The sequence below is a fragment of the Brienomyrus brachyistius genome, chromosome 12 (genome assembly GCF_023856365.1).
Source record: "Brienomyrus brachyistius isolate T26 chromosome 12, BBRACH_0.4, whole genome shotgun sequence".
NCBI lineage: Eukaryota > Metazoa > Chordata > Actinopteri > Osteoglossiformes > Mormyridae > Brienomyrus > Brienomyrus brachyistius.
The window spans coordinates 23,200,229-23,222,705 of NC_064544.1; the positions used below are offsets into that span (position 1 = coordinate 23,200,229).

The 22,477-nt window shown below is 45.9% G+C and overlaps 1 protein-coding gene across 4 annotated transcripts in view; it reads right to left on the reverse strand.

Moving 5' to 3' along the window:
* slc2a9l2 (solute carrier family 2 member 9, like 2) overlaps positions 1–22,477 on the reverse strand; it is a 102,712-nt gene that overhangs the window by 70,143 nt on the left and 10,092 nt on the right. For all 4 annotated transcript variants that reach the window (XM_048970289.1, XM_048970288.1, XM_048970290.1 and 1 more), the window contains 5 exons: positions 18,510–18,595; positions 15,575–15,673; positions 9,233–9,393; positions 6,452–6,576; positions 1,157–1,302 (listed from right to left, as the gene is read on the reverse strand). In XM_048970289.1, the coding sequence (XP_048826246.1) occupies positions 1,157–1,302; positions 6,452–6,576; positions 9,233–9,393; positions 15,575–15,673; positions 18,510–18,578 (600 nt within the window). In that variant the 5' untranslated portion in view covers positions 18,579–18,595. The remainder of the gene's footprint in view (positions 1–1,156; positions 1,303–6,451; positions 6,577–9,232; positions 9,394–15,574; positions 15,674–18,509; positions 18,596–22,477) is intronic.

Genomic DNA, 22,477 nt, shown 5'->3' on the forward strand with positions numbered 1-22,477 from the left:
TTTCGTCTGCTGAAAACAGTTTTCTCTGTGTTTTCTACACTCGTCTATTGGTCTGTGTAGTAGACTGATGGGAAAATAAACAAGATTTTGAAGTTTAAGCTTAAATTTCTTATTTCTTATATATATGTGTGCCTGTGATGGGCTGGCCCCCCATCCTGGGTTGTTCCCTGCCTCGTGCCCATTGCTTCAAGGATAGGCTCCGGACCCCCCGCAACCCAGTAGGATAAGCAGATTGGAAAATGGATGGATATACACATACACACACACACACACACACACACACACACACACACACACACACACACACACACACACACACACACACACACACCGGCCACTTTATTAGGTACACCTTGCTAGTACCGGGTTGCGCCCCCTTTTGCCTTCAGAACTGCCTTAATCTTTCGTGGCATACATTCAACAAGCTACTGGAAACATTCCTCAGAGATATTGGTCCATACTGACATGATAGCATCAGGCAGTTGCTGCAGATTTATCGGCTGCACATCCATGATGTAAATCTCCCGTTCCACCACATCCCAAAGGTGCTCTATTGGATTGAGATCTGGTGACTGTGGAGGCCATTTGAGTACAGTGAACTCATTGTCATGTTCAAGAAACCAGTCTGAGATGATTCGAGCTTTATGACATGGTGCATTATCCTGCTGGAAGTAGCCATCAGAAGATGGGTACACTGTGGTCATAAAGGGATGGACATGGTCAGCAACAATACTCAGGTAGGCTGTGGCGTTGCAACGATGATAAATTTGTACTAAGGGGCCCAAAGTGTGCCAAGAAAATGTCCCCCACACCATTACACCACCAGCACCAGCCTGAACCGTTGATACAAGGCAGGATGGATCCATGCTTTCATGTTGTTGATGCCAAATTCTGACCCTACCATCCTGTAGGATTTCCTGTTCTTTGTGTGTGTGTGTGTGTGTGTGTGTGTATGAATATATGTCTAGTTTTTTCTGAGCAAGAATGCACTGACTGCACAGATAAATAGCTTTAGACATTTATGCTGATGATTCTGCACGGTATTGTATATAATCTGCATTGGCGGACACTCGCTAATGCACTTGACCAATCAGGTGCAGGTTCTCGCAAACCCCAGGGCACCTGGCACGCAGGCTGGCCTCACGGACACACTCACCTGTCCCAGAATTTCGGGCAGGCCGAGCACCTGCCCTGTGAACACCCCCAAGCACATGAAGACCGAGTTGAACTGGCCGATGGAGCCACGGATCTGTCTGGGGGAGATCTCGCCCAGGTACATGGGGAGGGCGCTGAGGCCGATCCCTGCAGGGACACGGAGACAAACATCCTCATGGCAACAGCAGCCATGTCTGAGGTGTCAACAGTAGCACTCAGCATCACTCTTCACATACTACAGACCAACACCCCACTAACAAAAAGCCGCCCATCAGCAGGTTTGGTGTGGAGGCAATATGGCCGCTGGGGTCACCACCAGCCAGTGTTCAAAGGCAACCGCAAATGCTATGGACCATTCCGGAAAGCAAGCAGAGGACACAGGGGCAGTTGGTCACCCACGACGAAGGATCTGCCTTCAGATGGTTTCATCTTGTTCTCTTAGATGTGGAGATTTGCTTTGTTCAAATTGGTGAGATTCTGAAGGCCTTAGAGATCTCCTGCAGCTTGATGGAACATGACCGGGGGGTTCTCCTTAATTTATTTTTTGTTAGGCTGTCAGGCAGTAGGCTTAATATCCATCATAAATAATTCTTGGCCCGGAACTCATCAATTCAGCTCGACCTTGACAGGAAGGACGGTGACGATTACCCACAGGCTGGCCGGTCTGTCCTGCTCTGTGAAGCATCTCCAAAGTTCAGCACTAAGAGAGAAAGTTCAGCACTGACGAGGTACCACGGGAACTCCCAGGCTCTGGGTCAGCATGTTGCCAGCTACCCAATAACACAGCCTAAAAGTGATGGGATTACTCTGACGGCCACAGGCTTCGAACTAGCGACCTTCCGGACACAAGCGCAGAATGCTAAGAGGACGAGTCACACAAAGAAATCACACAGAGAAAATGCAGCATTTCTCATCTGGTCCTAAAATAATGCTAAATTAATTTCTGTTGAACCCATCATTCAAGCCAGACCGGTCATTTTAGTTTGATGCACATGGTCCTTCTGGTTGCCCAGGAGACCAAGATGGCTCTGTGTCCCCTGGGTTTCCTATGGACTTGGTACACCCACTATATCCCAGATGCTCAGAGAGAACTAAACCACATAGTTACCTTGCTCTTTAAGGCAGTGACCGACACAGATGCAACTTGTACGTGCCGTCACCATGGGCAACAGAGCGTTAGACATAACAGCAGAGTATGCAGAGCGTTCATATCAAAGCTGTGCAGAGACTGATGGGCACGTGCTTCTGTGCTTGGTGTGGTCCTGGTGTGATGTGGTGGACATGAGCATATGACTACAGTCGAACCTCGTTACTACGTACCCCGGACACAACGTTTTCACCTTTTCAATGTACAAGTTTCTAATTCCCGTTTTTAGCCTATGTATTATTCCAATAGCAGCCATTGTTTACAGCGTACACCCTTACAGCGTAAACTTCGATACAACATCCAAATTTCCAGAGAAAATACAAAAACTAACCATCGTTACAATGTACAGCGCTCTCCCTGGCCACCACAACTTCTGTCGCTACATCTACCTGTATCTACCTGATCTTCGCCCGACAATGCACATTTGTCTATTGCGTTGATTTAATTTGACCAATATTTCATTAATATTTTCAGGCCAAATGCCAATTTGGATGCGAATGTTTATTTTAAAAATCCATTTTGACCAGCCGTTGTGTATTTTCGTTGCCGTTTATCGCACTAAGTAATCGTGAGTAATTTAAAGAAAATTTCAAGGATCCAAATGAGCTTGGTTGAATTATTTAACAAGTAATATTGTATTTGTTTGTTTTGTAGTCAACTTAAGGGTCTGTTATATAAAAGTTTTATCATTTACATGGATATTTAGTGAGTTCTTTCATCCATCTTGCACTAAGTGGTTACAACGTTCTATGCTTATAACGTACATGTTTTTGATATCCCGTCTTGTACGTAGTAACGAGGTTCGACTGTATATGGGAATTTGTTATGGGGGAATGACGGCAGGAGTGACCATGTGGGCATGGTTATAGGAGTGCAATAGTGGGCAGAGGCTTGTGTGGACATGGTTACGGGGATGTAATAGTGGGCGTAGGCTTGTGTGGACATGGTTACGGGGATGTAATAGTGGGCGTAGGCTTGTGTGGAATTGGTTACAGGGGTGTAATAGTGAGTGTTGGGGAAAGCGCCCGGCGTTTCCACCCCAACTCCACATTTATGAGACACACACAGGTTACAGTTTTACTTGCAAGGGTACCCACACTCTCTGCAATGCAAACTACAGCAGAATGTGTTACAAAGGGTGGTTCCCCTTGACTTCTTTATTTATAGTCAATGGGGGGCGCAAGAGAGGGAAGTGAGATTCTTATCTAAGTAGGCAGCTGTTAACCACCTACTTAGAGTACAATAGCTAAGAGTATGTGGCTAGAAGATAAGAAATAACGTATACATATATATTTACACTCATTGCTGATCATACAGAAATGATTAACAACTGTTTCTTCAACCTAACAGTGAGCGTAGGCTTGTGTGGACATGGTTACGGGGGTGTAATAGTGGGCGTAGGCTAGTGTGGACATGGTTACGGGGATGTAATAGTGGGCGTAGGCTTGTGTGGACATGGTTACGGGGCTGTAATAGTGGGCGTAGGCTTGTGTGGACATGGTTACAGGGGTGTAATAGTGAGCGTAGGCTTGTGTGTACATGGTTACGGGGATGTAATAGTGGACAGAGGCTTGTCTGGAGATGGTTACGGGGGTGTAATAGTGGACAGAGGCTTGTGTGGACATGGTTACAGGGGTGTAATAGTGGGCGTAGGCTTGTGTGGACATGGTTACGGGGATGTAATAGTGGACAGAGGCTTGTGTGGACATGGTTACAATGGTGTAATAGTGGGCGTAGGCTTGTGTGGACATGGTTATGGGGGTGTAATAGTGGACAGAGGTTTGTGTGGACATGGTTACGGGGGTGTAATAGTGGGCGTAGGCTTGTGTGGACATGGTTACGGGGATGTAATAGTGGGCGTAGGCTTGTGTGGACATGGTTACGGGCGCGTAATAGTGGACAGAGGCTTGTGTGGACATGGTTACGGGGGTGTAATAGTGAGCGTAGGCTTGTGTGGACATGGTTACAGGGGTGTAAAAGTGGGCGTAGGCTTGTGTGCACATGGTTACGGGGATGTAATAGTGGGCGTAGGCTTGTGTGGACATGGTTACGGGGATGTAATAGTGGGCTTAGGCTTGTGTCGACATGGTTATGGGGGTGTAATAGTGGGCGTAGGCTTGTGTGGACATGGTTACGGGGGTATAATAGTGGACAGAGGCTTGTGTGGGCATGGTTACGGGGGTGTAATAGTGGGAATAGGCTAGTGTGGGCATGGTTAAGGGGATGTAATAGCGGACAGAGGCTTGTGTGGGCATGGTTACGGGGGTGTAATAGTGGGCAGAGGCTTGTGAGGACATGGTTACAGGGGTGTAATAGTGGGCGTAGGCTTGTGTGGACATGGTTACGGGGGTGTAATAGTGGGCAGAGGCTTGTGAGGACATGGTTACGGGCGTGTAATAGTGGGCATAGGCTTGTGTGGACATGGTTACAGGGTTGTAATAGTGGGCAGAGGCTTGTGTGGGCATGGTTACAGGGGTGTAATATTGGACAGAAGCTTGTGTGGACATGGTTACAGGGGTGTAATAGTGGGCGTAGGTTTGTGTGGACATGGTTACGGGGCTGTAATAGTGGGCGTAGGATTGTGTGGACATGGTTACGGGGGTGTAATAGTGGAACAGAGGCTTGTGAGGACATGGTTACAGGGATATAATAGTGGACAGAGGCTTGTGTGGGCATGGTTATGGGGGTGCAATAGTGGGCAGAGGCTTGTGAAGAAATGGTTACGGGGGTGTAATAGTGGACAGAGGCTTGTGTGGCCATGGTTACGGGGATGTAATAGTGGACAGAGCCTTGTGTAAGGGGGCGTAATCTGGGTCTGGTGATGGGGGGAGAGATGGGACAGGCTTTGTTGGGCATAATGGTGGGTGTGGTCAATTGGGTGCTGTTGTGTGGGGGGGGAGTGGCTATGTGACACCATGAGTCCCAATTCGACAGTTTCCTTCTGCAATAATGATCACACCGCTGAAGCAAGCAAGGGAGCCGTTGTTGATAGGGACTGTGCTCCTGGCTTGATGATGTCTTCACTAATGGTGGGGCGGGACTTCATCAACAGGGTCAAAAAAACCCCGCACCCACATGATGGCGAAGGGGAGGGGGAACTGAATACCCCAAGCGAGGCCGCCAGTGAGTCACTGCAGCAGAGCTGCTCTGGATGAGAACCAAAAATGTCACTTTGCATTAAAGCATCAACCAAGAAGTTACATCTAAACGCAGCGACACGGATGCACCAATGATCACCAGCATCAGTCACCGGCGGGGCCACGGTGGAGGGAGACAGTTGGTCGTCACGGTGATCATTATTAACAGGTTCCTCAACAGCTCAAAACACAGTCCCATATTAATAACAACATGCTCTGCTGCAGACGAGTAAATCCAGCTGACCGTCTTCTCATTCCCATGGCAACCAAACTACCACAAACTGTTTCCAAATGCTTTTCCATCCAGCACAGAATTGCAGGAAGCAGAAGTTTTGTCCTCCATTGCCAAACTCACATAAATAACTAAGCTTTTGAAATTAAATTTTGGTCAAACTGAAGGTGGCTCCCCTCCACCTCCTTTAAAAGTGACTTTTCATTCCTGCTTTCCTGTGAAGTGAGCAGATTTTACCTGGCTGTCACCTATCTCCTTTCGTTAACACTTTCTCGCCAGGCTCATGGTCTTTGATTTTACATGCCATCAACAATGTTTACTAAATGACCCTTTTCAGCGTCATGCTGAAGGAATCCTTCTCAAAGAGGAGGACCGTGTTGGAAAAAGCAAATACACTTTATTCTGGTCACATTCTTACAAGCAGCCATCAGTCACACTTTCTTTGTTTAGACGCCTACATTTGCATTTAAAATGCACTCAGATGCCCAGCTACTAACATGTATACCCTGTTTAACAGCCCCCATCTGAATAATGCAGAGTATTTAATGCTATTTATGAAAGTTTTGTAAAAAAAAAAAAAAAAAAGAAAAGAAAAGTGTGATGTCGTGTTATATTTTGGATTTTGAGTTGAATTTTTCATACTGTGGTACTGATATTTTTATACTGAATTGTGTTGTTGTTGTGTAGTTTTGTAATGCTTTTGAAAGGTGTGTTTCACAATAAACTAATATGGCTACTCACCATTCAAAGGCCCAAAACGACGGCAACACCACTGCTCACCTGAGTCCATGCCGATAACAAAACGGCCCACAATGAGCATCTCGAAGGAGCCTGCCCGCTCGCCCAGAGCCAGGAGCACAGCGGACATCAGGGCCAAGCTGGTGTTCAGGAGCAGGGTTCCCTTCCTGAAAGCACATGGGGCGGGGGAGGGGGGCAGAGCTGTCACATGAGCAGCTTAGATCATACACACTCAAACAAAAAGCAAAACAAAAAAAAAATTGCCTCACAACCGCAGGGTAGTGGGTTTGAATCCTACCTCATTCCAAGCTCTCTTCCTCAGCGTACTCTGGGTTCTCACACAGTGTGTTTAATAAGAACTTATGTGTGAGCTTTAAATGAAACGAGTGCCCCTTCTTTAAACTTTGAGCACCTGCTCCACAAAAAGTGTCTGTACAACGCTGCTTTACCCTTCCACACCTCCACAGAATATATGAGGGAAAACTTTAAAGCAAAAGTTGGAGAGAAGAGGACACCTTTTGCCGTCCCTATCACTCGCCGGAGAAGATAAACAAGAAAAGTCCCAAAGGGGTTCCTCTGATTAGGAGATCCGAAAGGCACCGAGATCATTCCCTCCACAGCAAAAGTCATAATGACTTATATCAGCTGGCTTTTCCGAGAGAACCTCCAAAACACCTTCACCAGCACCTGTCAGCAGGACTGTCACTCAGAATCAATACTCAAGGCTAAATGGTTGTTTTTGGACAACAAAGCTTCTAAGCAAGGAAAAATCGATCCAGAGGCACTAAAACAAGATGTTTTCTGGCCAAAATTCAGTCTTGCATGATCAAAACACATCTCGGGGAATCAGATTTCCGAGAGAAATTAACCGAGAACATCTTCAAGAAGGATCAAATGAAAAGGCACTACAGATAGGGTACTGTCTGAGACCTGACACCCCTATTGCTCTCAGAAGATGCACGACCCTGTGGAGAATTATATTCAGGGTGTGTTGATCCAGAAGACCCCCCCCCGTCCCCTCCGGCCTGTGTTACTCCATGCTAATGCTGCTACAATGCTGCAGACTGAGATCAGGCTTTTTCATACCTTCATTCTGTACATTATAGTGCAGGGGTTTAAGTTCTGAAGAAAGCATTTGCAAGTCCCACCCTTAAGTACCAATAAAGTACCTCAGCTCCACCACAGAGAGACTGCCACCTCCTCAGCTCTGTCAGAGAGAGGCGGTCACCTCCTCAGCTCTGTTAGAGAGAGGCGGTCACCTCCTCAGATCCACCAGAGAGAGGCGGTCACCTCCTCAGATCCGCCAGAGAGAGACAGGCACCTCCTCAGATCCGTCAGAGAGAGGCGGTCACCTCCTCAGATCCATCAGAGATAGACGGTCACCTCCTCAGATCTGCCAGAGAGAAGCGGTCACCTCCTCAGATGCGCCACAGATAGGCGGTCACCTCCTCAGATCCGTCAGAGATAGACCGTCACCTACTCATCTCTGCCAGAGATAGACTGTCACCTCCTCAGATCTGTCAGAGAGAGGCGGTCACCTCCTTAGATGTGCCAGAGATAGACGGTCACCTCCTCAGATCCGTCAGAGATAGACGGTCACCTACTCATCTCTGCCAGAGAGAGGCGGTCAGTGATTGGACATGGGGGATGGAGAGATGTGTGTGACTGGAAAGGCAAATAGGTGAATGTGATGTTGGACATGGGGCATAGGTGTGTGTGTGTGTGTGTGTCTGTGTGTGTATGAAAAAGAGAGAGAGTGACAGAGAGCACTCTGAAGGTCTCTCTCCTATAATCCATCATCCTCCTCATTTCCCACTAATTAACAGTGGTGGAAAAGTCCCATCACTTCTAGAAGGTGAATTTTAATTCCACAAACAAGCCACCTAAGCCTGCTTTCTTGCTAATGGGGGAACTGTTGCCATGGTGTGCATCTAGGGGGCTGAGGAGTAAATCCCTGCAGCAACCAGCCCCTATATGCATAATACACAAGCTCTGCTTTCATATGCATGTATATTTGTACACCCTCTTTATTCTTCACTGTATCCACAGGGTCACTCTCATATGGTCACTGGACTTATGAGGATGAAGAAAGTCAAGCCCTAGAAACAAAGATTGCGTGAGAAAGGTCCCTGATCCGTGGCTGAAACATCCCTGATTCCATGGGCCGGCATGCCATGATTAAACGGCTGCACCACGATCACTCTCGCCCTCATGGCCGGTTTGGAGATATCGCATTCGTCTCCCGCAGCTTTCGATTCTCCGCTACTGTAAGCATCCATCCACCTCCCTGGCTCCCAAGGTGCCGGGAAAGATCCCTATGGAGATCGAGGTTTCTCTTTGCCATTCATTCTCTTCTTTCTCATTTCCATCTCCCCTTAGTTCTCTCCTCTTGTATTTTTCTTTCCCATTATATATAGGTAAACGTACACCAACACACACGGTCACACACACACACACACACACACACACACACACACACACACACACAGTGTCAGGCCTGTCCTTCATAGTTACGCACAGTTTGCATGCATCTTCCACACACACCACTCCACACACAGAACCCTGGCGGAGACTCGAACGCATAAATATTGCTTAATTATGCATATTGGTTTTGTCATTGCAGTTTTGAGCTTGAATGGTTTCTTTTAATTCTTCTGTTGTTTTGCTTTTCCTTCCAAGTAACAGTTTATTCTCACCTTGTCATTAATAAAAAAAGAAAGGAAAGAAATCGAGAAGAGAAAGGTGCTGGAGAGAATGAGTGAGCAGCAGATGAGGATGAAGAGGATGAGGAGAAAGGACATGCTTCCTGAGAATCTGACCTACCTTCCAAGGATCTTCATGAGCAAAGAGGCCCCCAGCGCCCCTACGAGCCCCCCAATGGCGAAGATGGAGACGGTGACGGACCACAGCAGGGTGAGCACCTCCGGCCCAGCGGGCTTGCCATACCGCTGGATCCACGTCTCGTTGTAGAACGCCTTAATATACTGAGAGTGGAGAGGGACATGGGTCACTGGCACTGGGGGTCATTACAAGGTCAATCCCTAGAGTCGGGCATCAAGAAAACATGTTGTTCTGATGGGTCAGAGGAAAAGATTTGCTTTGATGTTGATTAATAACAAGATTAATTACAGAAACAGAAAGTATAGAAAATAACCATAAACCAATCAAAGGCCCAGCAGGAACCACACCATAGTGGAGGCGTAGCGCAGATGTGATACCCGCAAGCTGTAAATCCTCAAAGAGGCGAAGCGGACCAAAACATAAGCGGAAAGACTTAACCACGCAATCAGCAGGGGTGGTACAGACTAAGGGAAACCTGCAGTGTGGACCGACAGATGGAAGGACAGACTGAAGGGGCTCCATCCAGCCATATCTCACATGTATGAACAACACAGCGACTGCACACAGACAGAAGAGTAATGAAGTAAATAACCCGAACAACTAAAACCACACAGAATGTCAAGCGCCATAGAAAACATGTGCATCTCTCCTGGGAATTCTTTGCTTTATTATTATTCCATCCATTTTCCAAATCGCTTATCCTACTGTGTCACGGGGGGTCCGGAGCCTATCCCGGAAGCAATGGGCACGAGGCAGGGAACAACCCAGGATGGGGGGCCAGCCCATCGCAGGGCACACTCACACAGGCACACCTACGGGCAATTTTGCAACTCCAATTAGCCTCAGCATGTTTTTGGACTGTGGGGGGAAACCGGAGTACCCGGAGGAAACCCCATGACGACATGGGGAGAACATGCATTCTACCCCCCGCGACCCAGTAGAATAAAGCGGTTTGGAAAATGGATGGATAATAAGTTTGTTTTTTTGCTGGGGGGGTTTTTTCTCTGACTGCCTCACTGCTTGTTAGAGGGTTACACAGTGAAAAATATAATGAAAAATAACCTGTATAGGACACAGTTTGTCCCGTATTTCTTAAGAATGAAAGTGGAAACTCTAATTGCCTGACACTGTATGTTCTAGTGGGTGAAAATGCTTCCCGTGGTGAAGGAAGTTTGAAATATTTGCAGTTTTTGCTGGCACACATTTCTGGCAGAGTTTGCAAAACGCAGCACCAGTCTGTTGTGTGTCACACTTTAAACTGCAAAAGCTACAACCACCCCACCAACATCATTTTACCTTGTTTATCCATAATATCTTTTTTTAAAAGATGTTCTGGCTGCTGAGCTGTTGCTTTCATCACAGACACCTGAAGGTTCCTGTGAGGGAGGGCTTCTCTCTTCCATGATATTACCAAAATAGTAATGTGGCTCCGCTAACTCAACCAACCTTGCAGTGCGTTTGTTGGGCACACATTGTCCATTCCTAAAAGACTACCATATGATTGGTTGGAACTGCCTTTGTTTCTGTGATGTGATAGGCTGATGTGTGCTATCAAACAATGAGTCTATAATGAAATCCCAGAGTCGTGACTTTCTCACAGAGTAGACGCTGGAAACCCAGAACCCAGAGAGGCTACAAGTGTAGACAGAGACACCAGTTCCTGGTTTCCTGCCATTATCTGGGTTATACACTTAAAACACACCAATTTCTACTGGTTATTTATAACAGTGATATAACAGTTAACCAAGGTCAGGATTAGCTAGTCCACAAAAAGCTTCTTTGCTAGGTTTCATCGCAAGCGATTTACGCAGAATACCCTTGACCCATTTCCACAGCTGGGAGCTGTTACTGCCTCCATTCCTGCTAAGCACCTTGCGAAGCTCCTGGTTAGAGACAGCTTATTATCCACTCTGCCACCTGCTGTTAAAACGTATGAAGTGCACCACCACATTAACCTCCTCTGGTTTGCAGTAAATATTGGTGTTATACCAGTAACAATGTCTATAATAATACCTCTGTTACCCGTAGACTTGGCTTTTCCAAAAAATTTACAGACAGGAAAACATACTAATTCATTACAAAACCTTGTTTCTTCAATCCCCAAAAACACACATTTAAAATGTAATTACCTATGAATCAATACATTTCACACATTCTAGTAATGCTTAATGAATGGTGTCGACACAAACACATTTAGAAGTACAAGCAGTGAAGCTGCTCCATCAATATTGTTTTTTGTTTTCTTATTTTTTTTAAATTGTAGACAAATTGTTACACTGATTTTTAGCATCCTGAGTTTACCCTCTTTGGTGATGCTAAAAAATCACACTGTCCAGTTAATTTAATGGAGAGGCTTGTCTTTCTATTACAACCTGAACATCTCTGCAACCTACCGAAGAAGCGTTAACTTCAGGGTGAAGAACAGCTCCAGCTGCTAATCTGTTACCCGCGGAAACAGGACTGTGACGTCCAAGGAGTGAGATAAGAGTGCTTAATGGTGTAGAGCAGTGTTTCCCACCCTGCTCCTTGGAGATCCCCAGATGGTTCACGTTTGTGCTCCCTCCCAGGCCCTCATCCAAGCAAGGGTTTGTTTCCCCAACACTGAGTTGCTAACTACATTGGTATGAACCACCGTTAAGTGACACAGGTGTTTCCCAATACTATACTTCAAACGAACGTTCACAAGCGCTTTGGTTAAGTTCCAGCTGCAGCTAGAAGCTTAGTTTTTGGTGTGAGTCATCAATGGAAGAAGACATCATCGAAGAAGAGTAATTAATCGTGATTAATCGGAAAATATTTGATGATCCTGCAGTACAAACATGCATAATACCAAGAGCTTTGAAAATATAGCTGTAAAAGAACTTTTAATTTATTTCTCTGTTCACGAGTATAGCATAATTGTAGTGTAAACCCAACATACAACCGGTCCCAGGATTCCTTTAGTCTGTCTAAATCTAATTTGTAGGTAAGTCGGGAAAAAAATAATACAGCACAAATATTAATAATATCGCCAGAGTGCTCGTGCTCGTATCTTCTGCGCAGTGATCCGATTGGTGTGTGGACTTTGGTAGAAGAAAACAGTTCCTACATTAAATTGCTCACTACAAAGTCTGTGGTTTATCTTGAGTAACGGGTCTTGATTTCTGGTAAAAGAAATCGCTGTTGGATTTTTTCAAATGTATTTTTCCGGCGCTTTAATCACTCCCCATTATATTCGAGAGAAGTCCAACATTTCTATGGCCGATATTTCTGAAACTAGGCAACTCCCAGCAAAACAACCTAAATGGATAGACAGCAACTAATGACCCTCTATATCAGGGGTGGGCAATGTTATCCACAAAGGGCCGGTGTGTATGCGGGTTTTTGGGATAACCTGTAGTTCAGCTGTTCAAATCAGGTGTGAGTACTCTTCAATCAGTCCTCTAATTAATAATCTAATTACGGAGTTGCAGCAAAAACACACACACACACACAGCAGCCCTTTCTGGGTAAGATTGGCCACCCCTGCTCTAAAACATACATTTTTTTTCCAGTTTTGAACTGTCCCTTTAAATCACAGAGCTTTCATTGCTATTATGAAAAGAACACATCACTGCTCAGATTACAAACCCATGGTTGTGTGTGAGAGGAATCATGTCTACAGTACCGAGGCGAAGAACCAAATGTGCCTGTCTGTCCCACTGAGGCGCTAACACACTGTTCAACGGAATCGGGCCAGGAGTTAATAAGTGTTTAAAGTCCGAATGTTATTTAAAAACTTAATTACAGATAGAGCCTAATTCACAAAATGCAGTGTTAATAGTTCTATTTTTTCCTCTAAAAAGCTTATCATATATAATTTTATTATTATTAGGCTTTTGCTAATAATTATAATATAATAATTATTGTCGACACACCCCCACCTTTCCAGTTGACACTTTGTACCACCGCCAACCACAGTTGATATGACCTTCTATCAAACACTCATCTCCCCAGATTACTTTCTTTGTAGCAGTAGCTATGTAAACTCTGGTCTAGTTAAATACAAAACCAATCTATCTGTCTTACTGTATAAATATACCAACACAGAAACACATGAACCAAGATCTATTAACTGATGTTAATGAAATAATTAGCAATATAATACACAGAATTTAATTACTGAAAGACAACAAAACACTTTGTATACATCACATTAATCACAGTCCCACACTTCCCATCGTAGATTACAGTTACGAGGATCTAAGCTTTAGCTGTGGTTCCGACATACATTTTCTCCATGCCAATACAGGCAGAAAGGCCCAGGGCACAAAATGTGACCTCTGACCTGTCCCATATCCTCAGAGCTGCCCCATGTGAGCTTGTGTCTGGGGTAGGGGTGCGTGTCTGGCTCCAATGGCCTTTTCCCCATTCAGAGCTCAAAAATGCCCTTGAGTCAGGAGGAACCTCTGTTACTCTGTAGTCTCCCTGCTCATTAGTGCTAAAGTAACACAACTAACGAAAACTAAGAAAACAAATAAAATGTCAGGCCTGTGTATCAGAAGTTAGTCTCCATTGTTACCCGACTCCTGGAACAGCCCTCCTACCCTCCCCAACACAAGTCAAGGCAGTGGAACAGTTTATGTTGCAGCATTTCATGCTTCGCCGAACATGCCAACATGCTAACAGACTCGAGCTATTGTGTCAGCAAATGCCACACGCACTTATCACCTTAAAAATGGGGAAGTGGCCCATCCGTCACTGCCTAGACTTCTCACAGTGTCTCACCGCAAAAGACGCCAAGCCGCCTCCCTGTGACTAACACACCGTTGGAACTGGAGAAATTAGCGACGACGTTACATCACAGCAGTTGTGCTCTGTCTACATTACTTATTTATATACAGAATAGATACTTGCTTATCATGTGATTTCGCAGGCAGCAGCAGAGTTAGGGGACGAGGGGATGAGGTGTATGGAAGGAAAGCAGAATGCTAGCTAACCCCGCTAAATGAAAAGACTCTGCATGATGTAATTCTACTGCGGGAAGCCAAGGGTATCCGAGCCATATTTTGTTTTCAGTTAGAGTTGTTTTTGCTTGCAGAAACACTAGGGTTTGCTAAAATGTATTCAGCTGTGAGTTAAATCCTCTTCATGCAGGGAACTGAAACCCATCCTTGTTTTACTAACCATTCAGACTTTGATGATAAGAAGAATTAATTAGCTGCAAAACTAAACACGGTTGCAAAAGCTCAACAACATTCTGCAAAGTTTAGACTTAAGTATCTCAAGGTTGTGCAGCTGTCTGATATATCCCAAAAGCCCCTATAATTGTCCCGAGGAGCTGATCTGTGATCACTGCCTTAGCACTTGTTGATGCGTGTGTGTGCAGAGCTGAACTGCCAAGCTAAAATTAAATATGGTCTTTGCTTCAGGACTCCAGTTGAAAGAGCTACAACATCTGCATGTCCATTTAGGTGCTCCCCATATCCACCAGGGGGCACTGTCACTAATCCATTGGACGGTGATGGCAGCCTGGACCATGGCACCTCTCTGACAACCTGGCATCCAGCATTCCTGAGGTCACCTCAGCCACGCCACAGCACCCCCTCCTTCCTGCACTGGATCCAAAACATTACCGATCATGGAGCTTGCGTCATTATACGCCTGACGTATGTGTATCAGCCATAATTATGCATCCCGGCGAGGTGTCGGGCTTCAGTCTGAAAAGAGGAGCACGTCATGGTGTTTTAACACTTGAGACCCGTAACCATGACAAGCCGTCACGCTTTAGGCCTTTATTTTGTAACGTTTCTAAGCTTTTTGCAGTTACCATTTGCACACGTGCTCGCCCCACTCCAACTCTGTCCCAGTCTGACCTCAACCTGGGAAAGGCCACCCGCCCTCCCCCGCACAGAAAGCCCACATGAAGCGTGACTCATGGCTGACATGGGGACTTGCTCCCTCCAGCTCCATGTGCGTTTGACCCAATAGCTATTTTAAGGACATGCTTCAGACCCCAGCCAGAAATTGGTGCCACTATGCTAAACATCAGAGAGTTAACATGGAGCCCTGCTTATGTGCACAGCCGTATTTTTACCGCCCTGAAGCGAATCTTAGAGAGGATCGTGCCAGTCTGCAGTGATTTAAGTGACTTAAAAAGGAGGCGATAAGGAGGCGGACAGATTTTTAACGGTACAGAAAGCTAACATTGAAGACACACTAGCAGGGGCCCATCTGCTGCTGCTGCAACTAGGGTCAGTCGATCCTCTAGGTGACATAGCTGGTCATTTAGAGCAGTGTTCCTCAACCCGGTCCTCGGAGGCCCCTGCACAGCTGCGCCGCCTGCTGGCTGTTGGTGGTACTCACCCGAGCAGGAGCATTGACCACAGAGAGGCTGTAGCCATAGAGGAATGAGGAGCCAAGGCAGCCGAACAGGGCAGCGGACACCAGGCAGACTGTGAGGCGCTGGTGGAAAAGAAATGGGGGGGGGGGGGGGGGGGGCAAAAATCAGGGGTGGGAGTCACTTCACACACCATTCAGCAAGACCTTTATATTTAAAACACAGTCACTGCCCTGGATTACAAAAGATGAGCTTATGGACAGAAATAAAGAAATAACTCCTGTTTAATGGAGAAAGCTTCTGCCAGCAGGGGCAGAGTAACTAAGGAAGATGTGTTGGCTGCTGGGCACACAGCACTTTTGAGTTGATGGCAGTGACCAGAACCCTTCCTGGCATTCCGTGAAAGGTGCCCCACATGTTCCAGAGCTTAACTACTGCCTCCCTTCTCCAGCAGGTTACGCCAGGGGCAGTGTGCTGGATGACATCATTGAAGGAGATGCACCATTTGGAAACAGTGCTGACTGTGAGGTCAGGCGACTGTGAGGTCAGGCGCCCGGCAGCATGACAGAGGTGTCAGGAGTGACAGCAGTCAGGTGACTGTGAGGTCAGGCACCTTCAACATGACCCATCTCCCTTAAACCGTCATGCTGACTCACGCTGTTACAGCTGCACCTGTGACAGGCCTCTAGCTCGTCCCTGAGGTGACCTAGGAGTTCAGCCTTTCCCTACAGAGATTGCAGCTTCAGGTCCATGATTAAGCTTCTCGTTACAGCTCATGGAAAACTTAGCGAATCTGTGTGTGCATGTGCACCTGCGAGTATGTGTGTTTGTGTGCCCGTGTGTGTGTGTGCCTGTGAGCTCATTTTAAGAGAGATCCATGTCACCAGGGACAAAACATCTCAGAAAGATGTATTATGCTCTGCAAACCGAAACAGAATCAAGAGAGAAGAGTAAAATTTGTGGATGCTGCCACTTTTAATAAATAGAAAGGTAATCTCTGTGTCTGGCAGGGACTCAAAGCGGGACTAGAGTTGAGAACCATTGCTTTGTTATTGACTGATTGAGAGGTCATCCCAAAAACCCACACCCACAGCAGCCCTCCATGGAATAGGTTCCCCACCCCTGTCATAAAGGGAGGGCCTGAGTAGTCAGCGATGGGGGGTTGGGGGCAGGCCATTGAAGGAGAGGGCAGAGACAAAGGGACAGCACAGCAACTGGCTGCCTCTGTAACAGGTCAGCAGCAGCAGAACAGGTGATGATAGGATTGATTCAGATACAGAAACAGCGCGAGTCATTTCCCTGCATTTGGCAAAGAAAAATGATTTCTGCTAAAAAAAAATATGACGTTACAGTGGATTTAGTAGTGCTGCTACCTAACAAACTGGCCTCTCTTCTAACGAGTTTCTTAATTAATCTGTTCCATTTCAGTATGAGTGCGCCGCAAAAAAATTTGCATATCTCAGGGAGAGCTAGAGAATCCTGTCATTTCTACTTTGTACTGTGGATCCGCCTCATCCCGAAGATGTGAACAAAAAAACAAACAATTTTCACACCCTGCAGTTAGCATTTTCAGATATCTACCCAGGTTTTTCAGCTCACATATTTAATTCAAGGGTACAACAGCAATCCAGGTTCTTGCACTGGGACACAGAACCCACTGGTCACCAACCATAACAAATCCATGAAATAGGATGCTCCACTGGTGGAAATACCTTAACTGTTGTGAATGGCAGGAACACTCAGGAAAAATTCTGAAAAATCATAAAAGGCTGATAAAAATCACTTTAAAAAGTGATCTCAGGTGGAGACTTTACTCTCCAGGAAGAACTTTGAAGTGCTTCCCCTGAGCTTAATTTCTGCCACAGAAAGATTCTGAAAGAGCAGGGAAAAGTATACCAGGAGAGCAATTTTCAGCTCTCTAGCATGCTTAGAAACGAAGATATGGTCTCCTGAAAACCCTTACAAATTACATGCGTGATTCGCGAGTGCAAAAAAGGGGCGTGGCACCCAAATTTGAAAGGGCCATAACTTTGGACTGCTTCAGAATTTTTCAATAAAACTTGGGGAATTTTCAGTGTTCTCTATAAGGATCGAAATACCAAGTTTTCATCAAAATCAGGAATGATGCCCATGAAACTTTTCTGGACATTGGTTGATTTAGCATGGACTGACCCAGGAATTTTGAGCAAAAAAATTACGCATCCCTTCCAGACAGTTCAGGTTTTTGCTCCCAGAAACACTCCAGAAGACTGAACTATAGAGAGCAGAGTGCAAACTGAGTCTGAAAACACTCCCAGCATCAGTCCAGAGTTCCTCCCCATAACAGAATAATTCATACGGAGTGCAAGGCAGAAAGTCAGGGACGGGCCCCCAGTCCATGGCAAACCAGCAGTGATCTGTCCATTTCTGATGACATGTAATTGCTGTCACGCTCCGGTTCGGGCGAACAGGCGATGGTGCGGGCGGTTGGCCAAAAATCAGGCAGACGCGGCAGGATCGGGGAGATCAGGGGTTTATTAGGGGAAAGAAACACCGAGAACATGGAAACTAAGGGAGACCAACTAACATCACGCACAAGAGTCACGCAATGACGAACGAGGGTAACAGGCAAGACCAGGATTTAAATAGGACATGACTAAATCAAAATAATCGGACACAGCAGGAGACAATTAGAGAATCACACGTGGGTAATCAGGGGGCGTGGCACACACGAGGAGCGGACGAGCCGGGCATCACAATTGCCCACTCAGAAATGGGCTACCCCACGGTGACCATGACAGCGATCGCCCAACTTAGCGAAGGGGCTGATCGCAGCGAGCACCTCATCACTCATTCGGGAGACAAGCCAGTCCCTGGCGGAGAGCACTACAGCGATGGGTCTCACTGAACATGAGAAAGCTAACGTGGCACCTTCGGGGCTGACTGTGGGGGGTACATGGATGCAGCAATGGGGCATCTCACCTTTTCTGTGGGCTTCGGAATGTCGGCCTTGTGATTTCCAGTATGCTGGCTTTCCTGAAATTTATCCATTTTTGAGTGTCAGAGCACTGGGGGAAAATAACAAAGAAAAACTCACACTGTAGCACATCTGAGTGTTTACTCAGCGCAAGCGGACCAAAAACAGAACATGTTTTTTTTTGGAACATTGTCAAACCTAACATTTACCATAACAACAGACTTAGCACCCTCTCTAAAAAAACGTCATTAAAATGAACACCTAAAAAATTTGCTGTACCATTTTACTACAAGTTTAGAAAAGGGTAGCCAACTTACGAGACAAGTCCGCACACACATTTACATGTATGTAACAATTGTATTACATAGTTAATATTAATAGTCCGTACGGTTGGCAAACTATCCCAATGTTTTTAATGTATTAAATGTTCTAGGTTTTTAATGGGATAATATAGATTTGCTATTATATTTCTTGTGTGAGGGTCTGAAAGTGTGTGACACCAGATGTTTGAGATTTAGCAATCCTGGTTTAATACAACATAAAATCCAAGAAAGTCTATAAATCTTCAATAAGCTTCTCTCAAAGAAGGTCGCAGAGAGGTAGAAAAAATCACAAATTAAATGCTTATTGATGTTTTGCAGTGAGGTTTTCAGTACTTCCCATACCAGCATGGCAATTGAATTCACTACTGGAATTCAGTACTTCAGTCCATCCTAAAGGCCACCACACAGACACAGTGCATTGAGGTACATAAGTAGCCTGCCACTCTGTGGCAGTTTATGGAATTGCCTGCTTCTGTTAGGCTAAATCAGGAGTGACTTTTCTGAGGAATTGAGAAAACGAACAGATTTTCAAGTTCTGTTTTTTTTTATTTTTTTGTCCATAGATGAGGACCATGTTACCAGTGGACCATGACAGGGTTGAGATGGAAAGTAGAAGTGCATTGTTTTCTTTCACAAAATCCATTGATCCGTATTAAGTCATTATTCATTAGTCTTATGTTTTTCTTTTTCCTCAGCGCTAGTATGGGAGAACAATACTGACCACATCATAAAGGAAGCACAGAAGAAGTACTTCCTACAGCAGCTGAAGAAATCTCAGCTCCACACAGCCATCACTGAGTCCATCCTCATGTCAGCACTGACAGTCAAGTCCATCACAACATGGGACACCAGTCTCAAATGCATTATCAATGCAGCTCAGAAGATCGCCGGCTGTGACCTGCCCTCGCTTGAAACCTTTATGCCTCCAGGGCCAAGAAACAAATTGGGATCATTCCTAACCCCTTCATCCTGCCCATAGCATCTATCTTCTGGGATGAGATTTCAGTCACAAAACAAACAGAATATCAAGATACATTTTCCTGAGCAGTGGTCGCACTGAAACAGTTATTTTACTTGCGTATGACCTTGTGTTGGCTGAAAGTTGAGATGTTTTAAGTCTCTCTGTTCTGTGTTTAGCTCACACACTCCTTTTAGGTCTGAAAGTACATGGCCAATACACCTCATTCTGAAGTTCAACCCTTGTGGGTCTCAGGGTCTAGACTTTTTTTTGTTTTGTATTTTTTTAGACCTCCAGCAACTCACAGGATTAAATTATCAGTATAATCCCATCAGTCGCACAGCAGCAGGTCAAGGAATGTGTTTATTAGAAAGTGAAAATTGGCATTCATTCTCATTACCTGACTCACGTGGCATTACAGCCTTCAGAGCCAGCACCAATAAGCAAATGATGCACCGAAAGTCCTCTATTTACCTCCAGATCTTTTACACACAGTAAGAGAAGCCATATCCCTTGTGTCCCAGGAAACTGCAGGCGCCAAAGCGCCCATTGGCGAGTCACTTAGACCCCATAACAGCCTGCCTTGTGCGGCCTGTCTAAAAACCTCCTTTAATTACAGCAACAGCATCTGGCTTTAAACACAGTATATGGTGAGACTGAGCTATTCTCCATCTGTATTTCTGTCATTCTTATTTAAACACAGTATATGGTGGGAATGAGCTGTTCTCCATCTATATTTCCATCATTTTTAGTATATGCTGAGACTGAGCTCTTCTCCATATATATTTCTATCATTCTTATTTAAACCCCCCGCGACCCAGTAGGATAAGCGGTTTGGAAAATGGATGTATTTAATTATATGGTTTTGTACTTGGGGAGGCCATTCGTGTGAAGAGGGAACATGCAATTTCTACACACCCTGGGTGTGAGGCTACAGTGCTGCCCACTGTGATCCCCTCCAAGGCCAACCTAAAGAAACATGCGAGTTCTGCAGTGCGAGCCCAGCTGAAAACTTCCCTGTTATACTTAGTCAATCTATAAATCTCATTAAGTTGTTGTCAGGAAGAATCCGTCACAGAAAAAGATGAGGAACAAAGTAACTTGCCAGATTTAGGTCACAGCTACTGTCCTTTACGTTACAGTGCCCCTCAAACCCAGGCCCGCTGGGGGGGGGAGCTCCACAATCAATCAGAGGAGTTTTTAAATGTCTTTGATTTTGTATTCATATGTGATTACCCCGGCTGGCGGGGAGTGACGTCCCCACAGGGACACCCTCTGCAAGCCAACGAGCTGCAGGAACTCAGCCACCTCTCTTCCTCCGTCACAGATCCATACTGCTGCAGCCTGCCAGCAGGAGGACACTTCTGGACCTTCAGACATCTGAAACTCGCTCATGGTTAACCGGCAGTCTGCCTGTAGCAGCCATTTTTACCAAAAGCATCTTACATGCGGATTAAAATGTTCCTCTCATTTGAGTACTGATGCAACTCGGATTTAACGGTGCACCCAGCTTAAGGACACAATGGCTGCTGGACCTTCTGGATCTTGAACATATTTAATGACTGTTTGCGTTTCATGCCATGCCATCGTGCGGGACAGACAGGCTGTGCTGTGTCACTCTACCCCACCAAAAAGCTCTGATCCCCCGCAGCCAGCAGGTTAGGGAGCAGGGTGGCCTGGATTCCCTGCCTTGCAAGGCTTATGAAGCAGGCATGGAACTGACAGCCTTCACAGCCACCAGCGGACCAGGCCACGGCAGGTCCAGTCTGAGGTCACACAGTACTGCATTCTCTCCTCTACGCAGCAGAGTCCAAATCTACTGTGTAACAGGGAGGCCGAAAGGCAGGCAGAGCTAAATACAAACAGCGGGAGCCTCCAAAGTCAAGGCCAGTCAGTACACCCTGGCAGAGAGCCAGTCACGTCGAGTTGGGGGCGCGTGCCAGACACCCAGCCGCGCACCCCCATCCCCGCCAGAACTGCAGGCGCTTTCCAATATTTTCACTGCAGCTCATTTTCATTACATGTTAAATTATGTTAATTATGCAGCTTCTGCGTCTGAAATTACAGGATGCGAGGAGAGTACGTTTTGAATTGGGCCTCGCAGGCAGTGAGGGAGGGTATCTAATGGATTTTGTGGCAGGCAAGCGACCCGGGCACGCCTGCAGGGAGCGGTGTTGCATGCCTTTTTGTAATGTTTACTTGGGGTTGGGGTGATCCAGTATAAATAGACATTTGAGGTCAAACTCTAGCCTAGAGGCCCAGTCACCTCTCCTGCAAGAGCAAGCAAACGTACTCTGCCAACCCCCAAATACTTCCCTCAATCTGTAAACAATTATATCCCTGACAGCAACTGATAAATAAAACCGGAAATGAGCTAAAATTACAAATAATATATTTTCTCTAAATGAATACAGAAACACCATGTTTGCAATGGCAAAAGGGAGACAGAAACTAAACATGATTGATCAGTTCAAGAGATCATGTGAACTTTACATACAACACCATTGGTTAACGGCACATACTGAGCATAAGCTGGGGAACCTGGGAAAGGACAAGCTGATCCACCTGCGGGAGCAGCCCCACCACGCTGATTATGGTGACCCTCATAGATCCCTTCACCTGCCTGCATTACACGGTTGTCTGGGAAACTGTGGCAATGCACGCATCTGAAGCTATCTGGGTCAGGTGCCTG